The following is a 19,285-nucleotide window of genomic DNA, read 5'->3' on the forward strand; positions in this document are numbered from 1 at the left end:
ATAAATTTGAGAGAGTAGATGGAGTGAATGATCAAAGAATATAATTCAGTTTAGAAGGATATTTAATTTGTATGATAAAGTTAGGCAAATTCGGTTTGACGTACAGGGTACAGAAGGATTTGAGAAACACATGGACCGGCTGATGGAACTCTCAGAGTACATGGTCAGGCGGATCAAACAGATGCCTGATAAATATTATTTGATACTGGAACCTGAAATGGTGAACGTCTGCTTCTGGTATCTTCCAATACGCGTTCGGAACATGCCACATACTCAGGAGAGGATCAAGATCCTTGGAGATGTGAGACTAAAACCATCTTTTGAGAACTTACAAATTTTTCTAACTCTATTCCAATGTATTCGAATTACTAGATTGCAGAGTTTTATGCATATTTTATTGTAATTTCTCTTCAACTTACTAAATATTATAACGGGCATTATTTTTTCATTCTGACTATAGTTTAGTTAAACCCTAATTAACGTTTCAGATCTCTAATTCTCTATTTCCAAACTTAAATTGTTGGTTTTGAATATTTCAACTTTACAATTTTCTGATTATCCTATATTTCATTAGAATTATTTTTATCGATAATAATAATATTTCCACATGTCCTCAATGTACCGAGAAAGCAGAAGAAAAATATCTGTTCACAGATTTGCCCCATTTTGAAAGGCCGAATGATGCAATCTGGAACACTGATGGTCGGCTACCAGCCGGACGATCGACGGCCCAATTTCTTCAGAAATATTATCTCGAGTGCCGCGGTAACGGAAGCGGACGTCGACTTCCTACTGGATGAAATGGACCGGTTAGGCCGTGATCTGTAAGAAACCCGCCCGTTCTAATTAGTTGCGTAATCAGCTGCCGTGATGCAGTTGATTATATCGCGACATCGTATCGAAAGTGATTTCAGCTGATATTAGAAATTCATTTAACGAGCAGGAGAATCGCGTCGCGTTTCATTACGTGTACAAAATTCGGAGGCCAAATTCGAGACTCGCATTCATGATTACTAACCTAAGCAGTGTGCACCGGCTCTCTCCTTTTCTCTTGTAGACCAAGAAAAATATTCGTTGTTTTATTTTATTTCTTCTTTTAATGAAAACTTTTAGGTTTAATTTTAAAAATTCTTTCTAAAAATTAAATAAAGGATAAGTTTTTATTCACATCAAAGAATATCTGTCTTACTTAAATTAAATTAAATTTCACTTGAGAAAAATTTTGTTAAAATTTCTATCGCTACTATCCAGAGCTTAACTTCAATTTGGATTTTTGACATAATAAGTGCATCTAGGGAAATGAAAATTAAAATTGTAATAGACGATCGTTTCGTTTGAATATTCTTCAAATGTTCGAGCTTGAAATTGACGACAGAAGAGAGTCGGTAACCGAATCATCGTTCGTAGCACGAGAAACGCTTCTTCGGCATATTACAAGGCAGCTACTGAAGATCGAAGGATACTCATAGCATGTAAGTTCTCTAGGTGTAAGCGTACAGCACATCCACGAAACGAAGAATCAAGTTACAAAGCTCTAGCGATGCTTCCGGCCGTAAATGTTACTAGTTTTCACTCCTTGACGCTATACCTATTCACTAGAAAAGAAAAGGGAAACGAAGGAGTAGCAACGACACGTTTTCATCATAGATTGAAACAATAGTAAAATATAGTTAATCGCGCTTATAATGACCGAGAGTTCGTTTAATTAATATTTTATTTCTTAGTGAAAATACATGACATACGCGCTGCAACAGTTGGCTCCGTATCAGAACGTTATTGAGAGTTACAGGATTTAGAAAGAAGATAGTCAAAAATTGATTTTGATTACATCATTAACGTTGCGTATGCCTCACAGGGAGGCAATAAGTAAAATAAATATATTACGAGAATAGTCACAAACGGAAAAAGAAACTCAGAAGAACATTGAATTAATTAAAAATTCGTTCGAAGAGAACGAGATAGATGTACAAAATATTTTTACTTGCATCGGTACACTGCGGAGTAATATAGAGATAAAAAATGATATTAGTTCGCTTAGAAATGATGCGCGTTACTTTGTTGAGAGACTAAATGAATTTGTTACTTATTGATCGTTTGCAAAGCTATAAAATAAAGAGGGCAGGCCTGCATACATTATTATTATATACAAAACGTTCGTATGTTATTATTTATTATTGAAGAGTTTCACCACTAACGGAGAGTAATATTTATTAATATACATTATAGGAAACTTGAAAAAAAAGTATAAATGTATTTGAAACTAAAAAAAAAAAGTATAAGTATATATATAAAGAACAAAGCGTATATTATATACAATATAAATATATATATTTAGCGTTGAGATTTTAAAATACAAAACACAAACCCATGAAAGTACATGCTTTTTCAAGTATTCGTGCGAACGGTTGTCATTTAGTTCGTCGATTACCTTTATACACTGTTGGAAACTGATCTTATTACGTATTTGGTAAAGAAATCTCTTATTAGAAATTAATTCCGTAGTTTCGAATCGCGTTCCCGTCTTTCACCTAACTTTTTAGGGGGACACTATCGATCGTTAGCTTCATCACTTCTCACACGTTGATTCATTTCGTTAATACAAAAAAAGAGAAATCATAAAAGAGAGTTGCGTCTTTTTAACTACAAAATTTCGATATTTTTGCCTCGTATGAAACGACGAAAGAAATATCAATCTGTTCGGCAATGAAAATATAAAAAATGGCAACACTTAAGAACCGAACGACCCTATATAAATTTTTCGATGCACTCGCCATTGAGTAAAAGAACGAAGATGTCTTTAAACTTAAGTAAATACAAAATATCTAGGTGTATATTAATAAGGGAGACCTAAAATGTATTTATTGTAAATCTACGAATTTATTCGACGTTTTCATTTCCCGTCGACACTTACCGAGCCGTCGATAGATCTTTTTCCATTCACAAGAAACTCGAGAACGAATGAGAACAAATTAACAAAAGACAGGACAGAAGACAAAGTATATACAGAGGCGGGAAAATAACGTGCTAAGATAAAGGGCCCCATGCGATATTGTTTAAATCGTAGAACATTATCGACATTCCTGTTACGCATGATTCGAGTCAACTTTTAATAATATTCATCTAAAGCTGATGTGAGATGGAATTCGCGAATTGTAATGTAAAATCGAAACGATATCATGATGCATTAGACAATACTAAGGGAGCAGAGGGTATGTATTTTTGAAGAAAAAAAAGGAAACAAATGAATGACGTTAATCTGACCACGATTACCGATACCTGCAGAAGAGACATTCTATCGAACCGTTGTTGTTAATTGTCCATAATTTTATCAGCGTTATAAATTTTTTTAATCACCAGTCGTTGATACTGCCGACTGAATGGCTGATTTTACTTCGACGAATTCACTCGTATTCTAACGTAATTAAAGAGGACACAGAGAAAGACATTATCATATATACACACAGACATATGCACGTATATTAAAAAGTTTAGTCAAAGGTACTATATTTCTACAGGTAAAGGAATTATACAATGACACTATCTAAGTAGAGAAAAATCTCGACCCTTTGATCTGCATACATGTTACACGTACATTTGGCGAATCTATAAACTTCACATTGTTGTGAATATAAACGTAAGAAGTATACCTTTGCCATATCAGTGCCGTTAATTAACGACGGTTTTGTACATTATTCTTGTGCCCATTTCTTCTTATATCTTGACGAATCGAAGATTTGTAAATAGAAAGCCGCGGAATACGTTCCCTTCTATATTTCTTAGCACTCGTTGTACCAACATGAAAATTATTTGAGAATTATTAAATGTGTCACATTCTATTCTTGTGACATTGTTACTGCATATTCTACGCTGTTATACTTTATTGTTATTCGCTACATAATTTAATGTCTTGTTATATATACATATATATGTACTTTAGTTCTACAAATTTTAAAGAACTTTAGCGTCCTATAAACTATGCACTAATGCACTTTTCAATGCACTTTTTAATGCACCTTTCATGCACGCGCACGCAATCAACGGAAAATTATAAGTTTAACGAGAAACATATAAATTTCCTTTCTTTCATTTGAAGCTAGAGAACCGACGAAATCGGCACAAGTATAATTAACGTTGGTCAATTCCTTTCCTTGTGATTTATCAAACTGACCCAGGGTGATCTCATTAACCCTGTGACCTCGTTATCGTTAATTATTAGTCTAAGTTGGAGCGAGGAGAATAGCAACAAAATCCGACGTCTTCCAAATGAGAAAGAAGGAAAGATCTAAGAGTATTATCGGTATTTAGAGATGCCTCGCGATTCGTGAAAGCAGCTATCCTTATACATTGTACGTAATTAAGCAAAAACAAGAGAAAAAGAAAGAAAACAAGAAAATACATTTATACACATACAAATAGGTGAGAAGATAATTATATATAAATATGTATATGTGTAAACGTGTGTGCAAAACTCTCCTGGCGGTAATATTATACGAGCGAAAGAATATGGATTATACGTGGCGTTATAACGATGATTGCTGGCACGTCGTGATCTTGTTGTACGACAAGTACCACCTAATTGACCCTATTATCCACTGTATATCAATGTCTAATAAACTGCTGTTATCCCAAATTGTCAATAAGTGTTACGTAATACTTTCTATCTTTGCTCCATCACTTACATTTATTATAACGTAAGATTTAATTTAATCACTGGATTGAATTCCTATTTTTAGGAAGAGAACTAGAAATATCCAGAACTAGTGATATAAAATACAAGCAGAGATTAGTTTCCTTCACTTATTATATTCTAACGAGAATATTTTTATATTTTATGTACATTACATACATGTTATCTTCATTACATACATTTCTGCATGTTTAAAATTAGCATAAATACAAACAAACATCCACAGTTTAATAATAATACTCTCAGCAAACCTTCGTACTCTAATAAAATCGTTTTAACTCCGTTTACAAACCTTTATAAATACTCAACTGAGAAAATAAAATGTTAAAATATAAAAGAATGAGACAATTCTATCGAATTATTCAATTAACAGAGATAACACGTTCTCGAAACGAAAATAATTATTTTTTCACATTTAACAGCAAGTTTATAAACATGAAGATATCAGAGTTGCTCAATGAACTACTTAATATATTAATTCTTTGGTATGCAGAGTTTTCTAGGAAAAGAGAAAACACGGTGAGAAAAATTAGGAACCAGTTAGACCGGAGGCTTGTTCGTAAACAGGTGAATAAATTATCTTATGGTGGCCGGTCGACCTTGACAAGCTTCTACGCGATTATCATATATCTACATTTTGAAGCGATGTTTTGACTCAGTCGTTCAAAGCAATTGTGATCATGAAGTCTTTCGTGGAGTATCCTCCAAACTGTGATTTTCCAATTGAAAATCTCCCTTACGGTGTCTTTTCTACAAAAAGCAACGTAAGTGACATGTTCTAATACATCATAGACATAGATATAAATTAGAATGATAGCAAAGTTAGAAGAAAGTTTGTAGGTTATGTGGGTATAGAAGAAAAATTTTTTATTGAAATTATTTATCGTGATAATGATTGTTGCAAATAATTGATATAATACAAAATTAATATAATATTGTTGCCATTCAAAAACAATTGTTTCATCGATATAGGTAAAATATCAGAGTGTTAGTTGAGTAAAGTGCCATCTACATGTGGGTTGGATAATAACAGGTAGAATTGAAGGCGCGTATTTCCAAACGTATTTGTGAATAGCAGTAAAATAATATTTTAACGATCAGATCGATTTTTTAAATTTTCAGTTTGAATTTTTCTAAATCTGTCTATTTTTATACACTTCCAACAATTTGTTACATATCACATAACGACTAAACTTGTATAATATTTTTCTAATTAATTTTCATTGAAACTGATCATCTAGATTGTTTAAAAAAAGTTATGTACTGGTTTCATGAAGAACTGACAAAACACTATTACACTTCTTTTATATTTGAATTATTAATTGTACCTACTGCCAAACTATATTATCGAATGTTGATAACATACTGTACAACGATAAATTTCAAATCTTGCAGCCTCAAAAGAGAATAGGAGTAGCAATAGGCGACAAAATTTTAGATCTATCCGCTATTTCACACCTGTTCGATGGACCATTGTTAAAAAATAATCAAGATGTATTTCATCATGATTGTCTCAATGATTTTATGGCCTTGGGAAGACCTAGTTGGCTGGAGGCCAGAACCAAACTTCAAGATTTGTTATCAACCAGTAATCCTACACTGCAAGAACCAAATATTCGTTCGAAGTAAAATAAAAATTGCTCTGTTTCTCTTTCAATAAAAACGAACAAATCATATATTTTACGAACTACTCTACTTTTCAGGGTATTTGTAAAACAGAATGAAGCAACGATGCATCTACCGGCAAAAATTGGTGATTATACAGATTTTTATTCTTCCATTCATCACGCTACAAATGTAGGCACAATGTTCCGTGGAAAGGAAAATGCTCTGATGCCAAATTGGTAATTAATAGTTTTTAAATTAATCACATTTATAAGAAATTAAAAAAATAAAGATACAGAAAATATAAGCATTCGTTAAAATGTTTAAAGGATTACGTATCTTTAATTGCATTTATAAAAATAAAAAATATTTCAAAGAACCGTAATAGATCTGGTACACCTGCAGGAAATATTTGCCAGTTGCTTACCATGGAAGAGCAAGCTCAGTCGTCGTTTCTGGCACGCCGATAAGGAGACCTCATGGTCAGACACTTCCTGTAGAGGGTGCGCCTCCAGCGTACGGCCCTTCTAGATTAATGGACTTCGAATTGGAAGTAGCCTTCTTTGTTGGACCTCCTACAAATTTAGGTGACGCTGTTTCAGCATCCAAAGCTTACGACCATATCTTCGGAATGGTCGCTATGAACGACTGGAGTGGTAATTCGTCATAAATCTTATAATTTCTTTTTATGATCTTCACATAAAAGAAGATACTAAAATAAAATAGAAAAGACATGATTAATCGAAAAAATAATTACAGCAAGAGACATTCAAAAATGGGAATACGTTCCACTGGGACCTTTCGGAGCAAAAAATTTCGGAACCACAATTTCCCCATGGGTAGTCACCATGGAGGCTTTACAGCCTTTCAAAGTACCTAATGTGCCACAAGATCCAACCCCATTTCCCTATCTACAACATAGCGAACCTTGTAACTTTGATATTAAATTAGAAGTTGACATTAAAAGTAAGCTGAATTTACGAGATTTTTATTTCATAATGATATTTTAAAACATTGCATTTGCAATCTTTGCATGCATTTGTTCTCTTCTTTTATAATTTCTAGCTCCAAATGGTATCGTTACCACTGTCTGTCGCAGTAACTATAAATACCAGTACTGGACACCCCGACAACAATTAGCTCACCACACCGTAACCGGATGCAATATCAATCCGGGTGACTTAATGGCTTCCGGTACGATAAGTGGTGAGGTGCGTCCTAAATTCTTATTCATTGTCTGCCAATTAAATCGTCGATGTCCAAGGTACACTGTTCCATCGAATCGTCGTATGTTTCAGGCTGATGATTCCTATGGTTCCATGCTCGAGCTCTCTTGGAAAGGCACTCGACCTATACCGTTAAAAGATGGGACCAACCGGAAGTTTTTGCAAGATGGTGACGAAGTGATTATACGCGGTACGTTCGCTATTTTCGTTTAAATAACAGAAGCTGTACATAGCTACGAAATTATTGACAGTTGAACATTGTTTTATAGGTTACTGCCTCGGTGATGGGTATAGAATCGGATTTGGACCGTGTTCGGGAAAATTGTTACCTCCTATTACTCAATAATTTTATTTTCTAGTACAATATAATTAAATTCACGATATCTAAAATTATAATTTGGAAATTGTTTATCATCTCTATTGTAAAACAGTGTATAGAATAATAAAAGAATATAGTATGTAAGAATTACAGATGATAAATAAATTGTTGTGTATTAATTGTTCACAATTCTATTTCATTTCTTTGAACATGTTTATTTGAAAATTAAATTTGGTTGGAGTTTTGTTGCGATGCAACATACTATGACGTAGAATAGCTGGATTATCGATCCGTGAAATAGTCGTAGGAAATTCGATCAATAAAGAGACCAGTACAGGTGAAGGTAGAGCAAGTATCAAGAAAACATGGCTGCTATGCTGTTAAAGTAAGTAAAAACTAAGAAAATTTTATGCTTTTAAAAAGATTTCTCCATGTATATAAACAAAATAATACACAGTAATAGTTTTTATCTTTTTCTTATCTAAAGAACACATGAACTAATAGTCTACAATTTAGACTCTACATTACATACTATGATAGGCATTACAGGGGGACAGAAATTAGATCAATAATATCATGTGTACTAAACTAGGATTGTATCTTTATCCTGACATGATATAACTTAATTCGTTCAATTAATTAATCTATAAACCTTTGAATAATCCAATGCATTTCACATTATATCATTAAAATTATATCATTGGATAATCAGATAGATTGTGCAGATTTTGTGGTATATAATTTTGAAACTACATATTTTTAATATCATACTTTCAATCAGACTTTGAATGACTGTAAAATAATCTTTAGATAATCTTAAATAACCTTAGAATGGTACTAAAATAACTCTGAAAAACTTTTTCAGGAGTTTGCACACTTTGGAATCGTTGGACGAACCAACTGCAAAATGGAGCGTCCCCTTAAGCGATGGAAATCACGTGATAGAATTCGAACATGGTACGGCAACGGGTCGTCGATTGGTGAAGGTTGATGGCGAAAAGATAATTTACAGAGATTGGATGTTTCATTTAGTTGGAGACGAAGTTTTCACTTTCAACGATAATAAATTCGTAATTAGGATCGATCCAATCCGAGGTGAGCACATTTCAAAATAATAACAAGGTTCTTATTTAAATTAAATATTTATTATGCGATAAAATATACGCAGGTTTGAAATATTCTTACTCATTATGGGTGAATGGGAAGCCTTACAAAAGCTTTGTGCGATCGCAGTCGAAAATCTTGGAAACCTGGTTGGCTAATGTTAAAAATGAAGAATATAGAATAGTTCTAGGTAACTATTTTGTTAATTGCAATCTTTTTATCTGACAAAAAGATGAAAATAATAATATTTCTTTTACAGATAAGCAAACTCAAAACGTTTGGGTGAATGGCCAACAGATCGAGACTGAGGTAAAAAGAATGAATTGTCCTACAATTGAAACAAATCATAATTGAACATTCCATTCTAGAATGAATTTACCGATGACGGTGCAGAAATCTTATTTACGGTAGGAGATCTCCCAGCATCGATTAGAACTTACAGCTCTGGTCAGAAAAATATTGGAATAACATACTCTTTATGCATCGACGAGATAGAAATTGGAAAGGAAACGCTTCTTGAAGAAGATGCAGACATGTAGCACAATATATGATGGATTATTTCTACACTATGTTTTTGTTGTTTCACGTACCACAGAAGTTGGTTACACTTTGTACATATGAATCACCGTGCATTAAAATCACCGTTTTCAAATTTTACAATTAAACGTTTGAACATAGCAAAAGAAAAAAGAATCTTCTTCTTGAGTTCGATTCAGGCCACGAAAGAAAGAGAAAAATTCTAACCTCAAATCCTCATCCTACATTTTTGTTATTTATTGAATAAATGAATTGTTGATCACAATGTCGATGCGGGAGAGTATATTCAGTATCGGATCCCGAATGATCCAGAGACACGACGATGACATAAGTTTCGATGGTGCATATCAACCAACGTTCTCCACTTTTAATCTGAACAATTACAACTCTCTTAATCTTCGATTATAGTTATGAATCTTGATGACTTGCATGAAATGCACAGTGAGCTCTTGCAAGAAATCTGGATGTTGACCTTAGAAAACGACATGTATGAGCGGTACCTGAGCCGACAAGATCCTCACGGTCTCAAAAGTAAAGAGTAGTATCTCTATAAATCTTTGTTAATTTAAACTAAATTTCAAATTGAGTTCATAAAGAAAATTTATCTATCGTCCAAAATTCTTATCAAGCCATCAAGAATGTCCTGGACAGAGCAAAAATCACAAGAAGAGTTACAGCACACTTATTGCCAAGATCATCGCGTATGAGCTTCCGAGAAAGCGTAATAAATTTCCATGAACCTGGCAGATATAGTGTTGTTAGTACACCTAGCATTGTCAGCATGCCGTCCGTAAGTCGATTAGGAGCAACAAGCATCATGACAGTGGGAACTACAGGCGATAGCCCGAAGTCAGAATATCAAGTAAATTCATTCGAGGCCGGTGATCTGTATATATATAATCATGCTGTAGCTCTCCTCAAGGATTGAGTACTCAATGTCCGAGTTATCTAAAAAATTTCAGGACCATCTGAAAAATGTTATTGAAAAATTAATTGTAAAGTAGATCTGTAAAGATATTTATGTTATCGGTAAATCCTTAGATCTCAAGTAAAAAAAATCAGTGAAAAATGAATTGTGGAATTTATAAAGATTTAGTTATCAGCCAATCCTCGGATTGCAACTAAAATGGTCATTAAAAAATTAATTGTGAAATAAAATGTCCAAAGTATAAACTATCCATCGGTTCTAAAATCAAATAAAAGATGAATGTTTCACTACTAAAATTAATTATAACTGGAGAAACCACTCGGCCGCTTTGAACAATCTTATCAAACTACTCCGGTCTCGAATGCCTTAAACATCATAAAAATTTTTTATCGAACCACACTTTCATCTTATCAGAATCACAATAGCACATCGGATGTTTATGGCAAGAAAGGAAGTGGAGGAGATGAAACGGAAACTGGAACAGATGCAAGTGTTCATGCGAAAGAAGAAAGCAACCATGAGGTCAAAGATCGAGGAAATCGAAATTCGGATCAGCGAGGCGCATGAATCGACGGCAGAGTTCGAATCGGAAGTGGTCGTAGAGGGCGTGGACTCTATAACAGGCAAGATTCCTGCCGAACGAGTGATCAGGTGATTGCACGTGTTTCAGAGTGTACCACCGTATTGTGAATGCATTTTTCACGCGCGACTTCTCGCGAAGATTCATCGAAGAATGGCTGAGATCGGCGAACACAATACTAGAGAGGCTAAGATTGAAGAGCGCTACATTGAGAATGCTGATCAGAAAGGCTAGACAGCAGCTTGCTCAGAGGAAGGAACTAGGCGAGTTACTTCACGCCGTTGACTTCCAGAAATTAAGCATCGAGAACCAGGATTACGCAAAGATGCTCGAAGAAAAGAACTTGTACGTGATAGATATGAAGAGGATCGCAGGTGATCGATCTTGAACGAATGTAAGATCTTGTACAAGATTAGGTCTGTACATTGTATTCGTAACAGGGTACTACCATCTGAAACTGACGCAACACAAGCAGAAACTGGGAGATCTGTTGCGTAAATTGAACGAGGTAAAGAGCGAAATTATAACGAAACAGGATCAGATTAAAGAGTTAAAGATCGAGCAGCGGGTCGTTGAGGTTAAAGTGAAACGGCAGAACAAGAAATTGCAAAATTTATTGAGTTTCATGGATAATCATGTCGTAAATCTTTACTTTTGTTCATTGATAAGATTCTATGATAAAATAAGTAGATTAATGGGATTGCTTGTAAGAGAAGATATTATCTTTAGGCACCAGATATTTTAGAATTTGTCCATATACAAGTAGAATGCGGGGAATTAGACAAAACTTATAAATTACTGCAGAGACGTAGGAATATCGAGAAGATAATATTTGAAGAGTATAGAAAACAGTCTCAGATCAGAAAGAAATCTCGTATGGACGAAGAAACCAGACAAAGACAGTAAGGCATGGTACAATTTTATATAACTTGAGATTCATCTATTGATTTGATATATTACTTTTGTGCAAGGGAGAAGAAAATATCGGACATGAGATACCCAATAACTTTTTAAAATTTTTACCTACTTTTCCCATCACCTTGCTCGAGGACCTTAAAATTGTTTCCACTGGTCGAACGCAGAATTCTTCGCTAGGAGACGTGGATGCAATTATATCTGTAAAAAAATTACGGCGGTCCCATATAGTCACTGGTTACGCCACCGGATAATTGGAGTTACGGTGCTTGTTTAGAAGACGAAGGAAACCTGGAACGATCAGCCACTTTCCATGATACCAGTACTTTCCATAAAACACAAATTGTTTGAAAAAAATTGTTTACATACTGAACGAACCGAAAGCATCGTTCGGCAATTTTTAATAACTAATTTTTGAAATCGTTTCAAGTCCGATAAATTTACACTCAACCTTTATATTTTAAAGTAACCAATTTTCTAATTTCAAAGACAGCACATTTTTAAAATCTTTTACGAAAAATATATAGTAAGTGATTTTCAAATAAAACGAAAACTTTATTATTAAAATTTGTTTTTCAACTATGGGATGCAAAGTGAATGTATAAATTTTTCGATAGTGTTACTGTAAATGTAAAATGTACGATACAAAAAAAATTTGGCTGAAAAGAGAAATTGGGAACTCTGTCCCATAAAAAGAAAAATCTTTGGCTCCTCCGTTCATTCTAAGCTGTATTCATGCATTCTTGTAAATGCATTAAGAAATATGAATCGGGTTGAAGATAGGAGGATTTTGGCGTGTGCTACGGTATGTTGGGTGGTCACGCTTCACGCACCGACGATGCCTGTCCCTTCCTCTTTTCGCCCGTGGAATATCCGTCCGGAAGACCTGTCTCTCTTTCTGTGGTGATTCAGTTTTGCGACGACAACATCGACGTACCGAATGTTCGATCAACTGCTAATTGGCAAACAGTACTTATCGAAATTCTTCCTGCAAATAATTTAAGTAATTCCTTATTAAAAACTTCAAAAGCCTCTTTATCGAACCTAATAAACTTTCCTTCTGTGGGACGATGGTATCGAAGATTGCGTTTTACAATGGAATCGAAAGTTTCTAACAGTGTTTCAATCATAAAAGGAAGTGAAAGATCACGCTTGTTGTGTCAATGAATCATCGTAAAAAAGAATTTTTCATTTTTATTAGTATCGTGTAAAAGACAATTTTTTGAAACATAGAAAGCAGACAGTGAAATGGCAAGAATAATATGCTCAGTGGTGCATGAAGAGCCGATTGATCAACATCCTGACTTTCTAACTGCATTTTATTTCCCGTGAGAATGAAAAACGATTTCGAAAGAGATCAACGACACCTGCACTTTATTTGTCTTATTTTTGGCGCCACTTTAACTATGACAAAAATGAGGATTCTGAGGAAATTGATTGGTATAGTGATTATTTTTTCTCTTATGCAGAGAAGCTGTAGCAAGTATTTAGAGGTAAGGAAATGAATTATGATTTCGGTGTTTTCTACTTCATTGTTGTTTATAAATCACATTAACGGTATTTTGGCGATGATACACTTTGATAGAAGCCTACTTGACACGGTTGGAGGGAGACTTGTTATCCCCTGGGGAATATTAGATCAAAGCTGCATTTAAAATTCTAATTAGGCCTTGAATCATATGATCACGCTATCTGGGTCAGTAGGAATGTTCTTTGTAACCATTTTCATGGTCAAAAGTATGAAGTAGCATTGCAAATTTTATTATACTGCAGTTTGGTTACAGAAGAAAGAACATGATTTTGCTTCGATGTATATATTAAAGTTTTGTTTCATCTCTTTTTAAATTGAATTTAGGGTATGAACGTGAATTTAGGGGATGCTGTACAATTTCTTCGAGAATATGATAGTGAAGCTTCTGCAATGTGCACGAGAGTAATGACAGCGCAATGGAATTTTGCAACAAATGTCACTGAAGAAAATCGGCGAAGAATGGTACATAGATCTTCCCAAAAAATCTTTTCTAAAAATATTCAATTGTCAGAAATAATTTGTCAGAAATTTCATTATTTTTGCTTTATCAGATAGAAGAACAGACTTTGAAGTTGAAATTTGACCGAATTTCGTGGCGCAAGGCTGTCAGTTTCGCTTGGAGTCGAATAGGAGATCCCTTCGCTAAAAGGGAACTCAAGATGATCGCTATCAGGGGACGAAATTCTTTGACAGATGACAAATTTAATGAGGTAAATATTAGAATATTATCTCATGAAAACTCAAAACGACGGAAATATTAATGATTTTCAGTTGCACAGTCTGATTCTCGAAATGAAGGAAATATATGTGCGAACAAGGGTGTGTCCTTACAGAACGATAGGAGCAAATTGTGACCTGAATTTAGACCATGGTTAGTTTACTCGTCCATGTAATAATCAACAAATTGTGAATATCAAATAAATAAATGCATATTTCTTAGATGTGAATAAAATAATGGCAAAATCTAAGGACTATGACGAATTATTATATTATTGGCATGCTTGGCATGAAGCTACTGGACCTCAACTTAAAAATAAATATATGAGATACATTCAACTAGCAAATCAAGCTGCTAGACTAAATGGTGAATAAAATTCTATGTAATTGCATCGAAAATGTTCTTAGAAAAGAATCCATATTTCAAAAGTATCTTCCGACTTAGGGTTTGAGGATGCAGGTGATCAAATGAGAGAATTGTTCGAAGACGAATACTTTCGACAGAACACAGCAGACGTAATGTCAGCGATCATGCATTTGTACAAAAATCTCTTTACTTATGTAAGAACAAAATTATTCGAAAGATACGGCGATAAAATAAGAAGGGATGGACCAATTCCGGCGCATATTTTAGGAAATATGTGGGCACAAAATTGGGAAGATCTTTTCGACCTAGTACAGCCATTTCCAGCAAGTAAGAAATTAGACGTCACTTTGGAAATGATGATTCGAAGATTCACACCGTTGAGGTAATATTACGATAGTAATGCTTAAATGTAATATTAATTGATATATTACGATATTAACAAAGAAAATATTCCAGGATGTTCCAAATAGCAGAGGAATTTTTTACTTCTCTTGGAATGAAGCCAATGCCACCTGAATTCTGGAGATTCTCGATGTTTGAGAAACCTATCGACAGGGAAGTCAAGTGTACTCCCAGTGCTTGGGATTTTTGCAATAGGATGAATTACAGGTATTTATCATTGTTGATAAAGCATGATTTAATGTATTTAATCGATTAATTTTATAGCATTAAGCAGTGTACGAGGGTTACGATGGAAGATTTACTATCAACACACCATGAGATCGCTCGATTGCAATACTTCTTACAATATAGCGATCAACCATTATTATTTCGAAACGAAGCAATTCCAGGTGACAAAACGAATTATCATTGTGATAATAAAAGTTGAATGATTCAGTAAATACCAATCTTGTGTAAATTAGGATTTTTCGAAGCAGTCAGTGACGCCATTGAACTTTCCGTGTTCACCCCTCAACATTTAAGTAAACTCGAATTACATGATAATTCTACGGATGATTATGGAAGCGATATCAATTTCTTGATGCTAATGGCACTTCGTAAAGTTGCCTACATGCCATTTGCGTACATAGTTGATGAGGTTTACAATATTTTATTTGCAAGTGCGATGTCCTTTTGAAACTGTGAATACATCTCTGTCCTTTTATGTTAAAAGTGGAGGTGGCGTGTATTCAACGAGGGTGTTACGGATATGACAAATAAATGGTGGGAATTAAGATTGCAGTATCAAGGAATCGTGCCTCCAGTGCCACGATCTGAAAGAGATTTTGATCCTGGATCGAAGTATCACATCCCAGCTGACGCTCTTTATGCCAAGTATAAAACAGCTTTTATTAAATTAGAAATTAAAGAAATTAATTTAGGAAATCAGAAATTTTTTATTAAATTTATTTATTAAATAATATATATTAATATACCAATATAATAAATTCTAATATTTATATGATCTTAATTTTAGATATTTTGTTGGTGTTGTCTTGCAATTTCAATTGTTCGAATCTTTATGTGAAATAGCAGGCCATACTGGTGATTTACATACTTGTGATTTTTATAGATCAAGAGAAGCTGGGAGATTATTATCGTATGTGTAAACAAATGATAATAGAAAAAAAAGTATAGAAAATATATTCCCTCTTCATTTCTTATTTTTTTAGCGATGTGCTATCAATTGGTTCGTCCAGATCTTGGAAAGATGTGGTACGACAAATGACAAGAGGTAGAACAAACAGGATGGATGCTAATGCTATATTAAGATATTTCGAGCCCCTAAATAAATGGCTAAAACGACAAAATGAAATGGAACCTGTTGTTGGTTGGATCACAAATCGCGATGACACAGGTAAAAATAAGAAGAGACTAGATTCTATAGAATATTAGTTGCGAAATATACTAATAATACATCACAACTATAGACCTTCTTGAATTTATTTCAGCGTTGTTTTTTCACTGGTACCAAAATGGCGCTCGAAAAATCACCTCACAGTTATTCCTCCCACTGGCTTTGATTAGTACGCGAATCTCAATATGTTAATAGCAAAAAGACAAGATAATATATCACTGTATATATAACACAAATTAGAAATTATGTAAATACTTTATGAAATCTTTGAACAACTACATAATAAGATATTTACATGTATCTTGTAACTGTACTATGCAATTGATGCCAAAAGAAGTATCACATTTATCTACATATTATATCACTAGTATTTTACATTAAATTTATTTGTAACTATGCTTAAAATGATCTTGTTATTTCATGTTGTTAGTTTAAAAATAATAACCGACAATTGTCTATGAAGTTTCCTACCAAAATATCTTTTTAGATATAGCATCCGCCTATATACATATTAACGATAAAGAATTCGATAGATGTCTCTGCTCTCAATCGTTACGTTTCGATCATCAAACTAGTCTTTTACAGTAAACGATACGAAAAACATGTGAGTTTTTGTTACTATATTTACGTAATTTTTACGAACATTACGTAGGCCAACGCCGGCTGAACTAAGTAATCTTTCGGTAAGTTCTGTCCAATTTGCCTGTCCAAGACGTACAACTCGACAAACTCAGAACTGTAACTATCTCACAGTACAACTTGAAAGCACAGTTTCTTGGTTAGAAATAGCCACAATCGCTTTTTCGAAAATGGATGTGTCTTTTTGTCGGGGCATAAGGTTCGCAACTACTTTAGGATTCAGTCCCATATTGATGACAAAAAATTTCTTAGAGACAACACGTCTTACACGATATACCGATTCAAGACGTTGGAGATTGAAATTTTTCGGTAGGTTAACGCGTAAGATTACTTTACCAATGGTTTACAATTACAATCGCGATGTTGTCGATTTCAGAAAGGCATCCACATTACAGAAACTTGTCGTGCAATTATGTCCCGTTTCTTAATCGTATTAAAACATACGAAATGCCATATAGGCATAAATTCGGTAAGAATATCCTGGTCACGCGTTATTGTAACTTGAATGCTAATAAAGGAGATGCCCCGAAAATAGAACCGATGAAAAAACTTTCAGTGTTCGCGAAAATGAAACAAATGACCAAGGATTACTGGCATATTTTAGTGCCAGTTCATATAGTTACTTCTATAGGATGGATTGTCACATTCTATGTAACAATCAAAAAGTAAGCACTGTCAAATAGTATATAATAAATTACATATAAAATTACATGTGATCACAATACTTTGCAATGTTTATTCTTTCAGTGGAGTGGATATTGCACACCTCATGGAGCTTATGCATTTTAGTAAGAAGTATATAGACAAAGTAAAAGATTCTACTGTCGGAAACTGGGCCTTAGCATATCTCCTTTATAAAATATTTACACCTCTTAGATATACTGTCACTATAGGTAATTAAACAAAAATAATTCTCAAAATTGTTGGTCATATGAAAAATTAATGATATATATGTGTATATAATGTATAGGGTGCACAACAATGGCTATTAGACAGCTTAGCAAATCAGGGATAGTAAAACCTTTGTCATTTGATAAACAATCACAAATGGTATACAAGGTATAACTACACTAAATTATTCCTTTTCTTAATAGTAAACTGTGAAGACATTTAACTAAAACTGACAACTATATTATTTGTTACATGCCTTCTTGATGTAGTCTGCATATGATACTGTGTGTAGGTTTATTTTCCACTGACTTCAGAATTCTCTGAATGTTTAGTTTTTTTTTAATTTGCTTTCCTAAGTTTCTAGTGTGCTGCCCTCAAATTTATAATATGTTTTGTATAATTTTTTCGATGTTATAGACAGCAGAATCAAGTAAAACGACAACAACAATGACTCCAAAAACAGGATACAAAATAGAACGACAGACAGAACCTCCAAAAACATAGCAAGAACATATGGGACAAAGTTAATTGATCACCTGGATAAGAGATTCAATCTAAAAGCCTGATTGATGAAAAGGATGTATATTATCACTTGTAAATGTGTAAACGTTATTGTGTTATGATGAAAGAAAAAAATCTTATATGTAATATTATATGAATGAACTGCTAGATTTACCTACCTCACCCTGAAATCTTTAAAAAAATTAATTGACACGAATTACAGATGCTCAGATATACCCTCCTTTATTGAACAGATGTTTTGTTTTATATACCGCAGATATGCTTAAATAACATTGTACTTTTCACCTACAATACTCGTAGTTTATCTTCAGCCTACCTTATTTACACGCAGTGTAATAATATTGATTAATTAGTCAGATATAGGGAAGCTTTTTTGGCAGCACAAATCGTGCATTGTAGTAAACTAAAATTATTCGTCTTCAATGCACCGAACCTTATTTAGTACCATTCATTGATTTAAACATTAACATTCACATAATTTTTCAACGAACATGTAATTAGAATTCCTGAGTAATATTCACGAGAGTCAAGAGTCTTGTATGAAGTTTTGATACTAGTAACCAATATATGGTGTATTGTCATAATAAATACTGTTAGCAAACGCGATACATCAAGTACAGTAATAATACACTATAATTATCATAAATCACCACGTCGAGATGCGCCCAGAATTATTAATCATAAGAAAGTCGATATACATTGACAGCAGGATTGTTCTCATACTATATATAATATATAGTAACATAATATTAATATACATAATTATATATCAAACATATATACATGAACTAAAATAAGGAATCATTGCTTAACAACAATGTAGTTATTATGCTAATATATCACAGTTGCCTGCGCAACTCGTTCGTCCTAACGAGACCACTGTATTCGCGTATATCTTGGATAAAATAAATAAGGCCAC

The 19,285-nt window shown here is 33.7% G+C and overlaps 7 protein-coding genes and 1 long non-coding RNA gene across 13 annotated transcripts in view; 7 read left to right on the plus strand and 1 right to left on the minus strand.

Annotated features, from left to right (window-relative positions):
- Positions 1-4,640, plus strand: part of Gad1 (glutamate decarboxylase) — a 171,872-nt gene extending 167,232 nt beyond the window's left edge. For all 3 annotated transcript variants that reach the window (XM_069124661.1, XM_069124662.1, XM_069124663.1), the window contains 2 exons: positions 107-301; positions 655-4,640. In XM_069124661.1, the coding sequence (XP_068980762.1) occupies positions 107-301; positions 655-828 (369 nt within the window). In that variant the 3' untranslated portion in view covers positions 829-4,640. The remainder of the gene's footprint in view (positions 1-106; positions 302-654) is intronic.
- A 659-nt stretch (positions 4,641-5,299) lies between these two features.
- Faa (fumarylacetoacetate hydrolase) lies at positions 5,300-8,026 on the plus strand. Its single transcript, XM_069124471.1, has 8 exons — positions 5,300-5,451; positions 6,083-6,312; positions 6,391-6,531; positions 6,698-6,948; positions 7,052-7,258; positions 7,358-7,503; positions 7,591-7,708; positions 7,788-8,026. The coding sequence occupies exons 1-8, from the start codon at positions 5,368-5,370 to the stop codon at positions 7,862-7,864; spliced, it is 1,254 nt and encodes a 417-aa protein (XP_068980572.1). The 5' UTR covers positions 5,300-5,367; the 3' UTR covers positions 7,865-8,026.
- A 128-nt stretch (positions 8,027-8,154) lies between these two features.
- LOC138185494 (fas apoptotic inhibitory molecule 1) lies at positions 8,155-10,182 on the plus strand. The gene is made up of 5 exons (XM_069124472.1): positions 8,155-8,222; positions 8,703-8,932; positions 9,006-9,131; positions 9,201-9,250; positions 9,310-10,182. The coding sequence occupies exons 1-5, from the start codon at positions 8,203-8,205 to the stop codon at positions 9,478-9,480; spliced, it is 597 nt and encodes a 198-aa protein (XP_068980573.1). The 5' UTR covers positions 8,155-8,202; the 3' UTR covers positions 9,481-10,182.
- On the plus strand, positions 9,743-11,157 carry LOC138185732 (uncharacterized). The gene is made up of 4 exons (XM_069124896.1): positions 9,743-9,818; positions 9,887-10,009; positions 10,075-10,327; positions 10,821-11,157. The coding sequence occupies exons 1-4, from the start codon at positions 9,743-9,745 to the stop codon at positions 11,059-11,061; spliced, it is 693 nt and encodes a 230-aa protein (XP_068980997.1). The 3' UTR covers positions 11,062-11,157.
- A 28-nt stretch (positions 11,158-11,185) lies between these two features.
- LOC138185495 (cilia- and flagella-associated protein 263) lies at positions 11,186-12,022 on the plus strand. The gene is made up of 3 exons (XM_069124473.1): positions 11,186-11,360; positions 11,427-11,626; positions 11,716-12,022. The coding sequence occupies exons 1-3, from the start codon at positions 11,201-11,203 to the stop codon at positions 11,890-11,892; spliced, it is 537 nt and encodes a 178-aa protein (XP_068980574.1). The 5' UTR covers positions 11,186-11,200; the 3' UTR covers positions 11,893-12,022.
- Positions 12,023-13,434: 1,412 nt separating this feature from the next.
- On the plus strand, positions 13,435-16,727 carry LOC138185562 (angiotensin-converting enzyme). Its single transcript, XM_069124578.1, has 12 exons — positions 13,435-13,894; positions 13,984-14,142; positions 14,204-14,303; positions 14,373-14,516; positions 14,595-14,898; positions 14,973-15,125; positions 15,183-15,307; positions 15,380-15,555; positions 15,631-15,791; positions 15,934-16,056; positions 16,130-16,314; positions 16,409-16,727. Exons 1-12 carry the CDS (start codon positions 13,760-13,762, stop codon positions 16,504-16,506), a joined length of 1,863 nt encoding a protein of 620 aa, XP_068980679.1. The 5' UTR covers positions 13,435-13,759; the 3' UTR covers positions 16,507-16,727.
- Positions 16,728-16,865: 138 nt separating this feature from the next.
- On the plus strand, positions 16,866-18,499 carry LOC138185565 (protein FAM210A). Of its 4 annotated transcripts, none has more exons than XM_069124603.1 (6): positions 16,866-16,997; positions 17,086-17,262; positions 17,330-17,618; positions 17,701-17,846; positions 17,924-18,012; positions 18,262-18,499. In XM_069124603.1, the coding sequence occupies exons 2-6, from the start codon at positions 17,124-17,126 to the stop codon at positions 18,346-18,348; spliced, it is 750 nt and encodes a 249-aa protein (XP_068980704.1). In that variant the 5' UTR covers positions 16,866-16,997; positions 17,086-17,123; the 3' UTR covers positions 18,349-18,499. The 4 variants fall into 4 exon arrangements, with proteins under 4 accessions (XP_068980704.1, XP_068980703.1, XP_068980705.1 ...); XM_069124602.1 differs by having other exon boundaries at positions 16,870-16,997; positions 17,068-17,262; XM_069124604.1 differs by adding an exon at positions 18,114-18,132 and having other exon boundaries at positions 16,890-17,262.
- Positions 18,500-18,572: 73 nt separating this feature from the next.
- LOC138185566 (uncharacterized) overlaps positions 18,573-19,285 on the minus strand; it is a 29,084-nt gene continuing 28,371 nt past the window's right edge. Inside the window, exon 2 of the long non-coding RNA XR_011174658.1 lies at positions 18,573-19,082. This is a non-coding gene — a long non-coding RNA (uncharacterized LOC138185566). The remainder of the gene's footprint in view (positions 19,083-19,285) is intronic.

This window comes from Bombus flavifrons, chromosome 12, assembly GCF_040668555.2.
Source record: "Bombus flavifrons isolate JBK064 chromosome 12, iyBomFlav1_principal, whole genome shotgun sequence".
In the NCBI taxonomy this organism is placed as follows: Eukaryota; Metazoa; Arthropoda; class Insecta; order Hymenoptera; family Apidae; genus Bombus; species Bombus flavifrons.

Coding starts and splice junctions, on each gene's coding strand:
- Faa (XM_069124471.1), top strand. CDS start 5,368: ATGAAGTCTTTCGTGGAGTATCCTCCAAACTGTGATTTTCCAATTGAA. Junction 5,452..6,082: donor TCTTTTCTACAAAAAGCAAC/GTAAGTGACATG, acceptor CAAATCTTGCAG/CCTCAAAAGAGAATAGGAGT. Junction 7,259..7,357: donor ATTAGAAGTTGACATTAAAA/GTAAGCTGAATT, acceptor TATAATTTCTAG/CTCCAAATGGTATCGTTACC.
- LOC138185494 (XM_069124472.1), top strand. CDS start 8,203: ATGGCTGCTATGCTGTTAAA. Junction 8,223..8,702: donor ATGGCTGCTATGCTGTTAAA/GTAAGTAAAAAC, acceptor AAACTTTTTCAG/GAGTTTGCACACTTTGGAAT. Junction 9,251..9,309: donor GCCAACAGATCGAGACTGAG/GTAAAAAGAATG, acceptor ATTCCATTCTAG/AATGAATTTACCGATGACGG.
- LOC138185732 (XM_069124896.1), top strand. CDS start 9,743: ATGTCGATGCGGGAGAGTATATTCAGTATCGGATCCCGAATGATCCAG. Junction 10,010..10,074: donor AGATCCTCACGGTCTCAAAA/GTAAAGAGTAGT, acceptor GAGTTCATAAAG/AAAATTTATCTATCGTCCAA. Junction 10,328..10,820: donor ACTACAGGCGATAGCCCGAA/GTCAGAATATCA, acceptor TCATCTTATCAG/AATCACAATAGCACATCGGA.
- LOC138185495 (XM_069124473.1), top strand. CDS start 11,201: ATGCTGATCAGAAAGGCTAGACAGCAGCTTGCTCAGAGGAAGGAACTA. Junction 11,361..11,426: donor AGATATGAAGAGGATCGCAG/GTGATCGATCTT, acceptor TATTCGTAACAG/GGTACTACCATCTGAAACTG. Junction 11,627..11,715: donor GTTTCATGGATAATCATGTC/GTAAATCTTTAC, acceptor TATTATCTTTAG/GCACCAGATATTTTAGAATT.
- LOC138185562 (XM_069124578.1), top strand. CDS start 13,760: ATGAACGTGAATTTAGGGGATGCTGTACAATTTCTTCGAGAATATGAT. Junction 14,517..14,594: donor TCAAGCTGCTAGACTAAATG/GTGAATAAAATT, acceptor CTTCCGACTTAG/GGTTTGAGGATGCAGGTGAT. Junction 14,899..14,972: donor CGAAGATTCACACCGTTGAG/GTAATATTACGA, acceptor AAAATATTCCAG/GATGTTCCAAATAGCAGAGG.
- LOC138185565 (XM_069124603.1), top strand. CDS start 17,124: ATGGATGTGTCTTTTTGTCGGGGCATAAGGTTCGCAACTACTTTAGGA. Junction 17,619..17,700: donor TTCTATGTAACAATCAAAAA/GTAAGCACTGTC, acceptor TTATTCTTTCAG/TGGAGTGGATATTGCACACC. Junction 18,013..18,261: donor AATCACAAATGGTATACAAG/GTATAACTACAC, acceptor TCGATGTTATAG/ACAGCAGAATCAAGTAAAAC.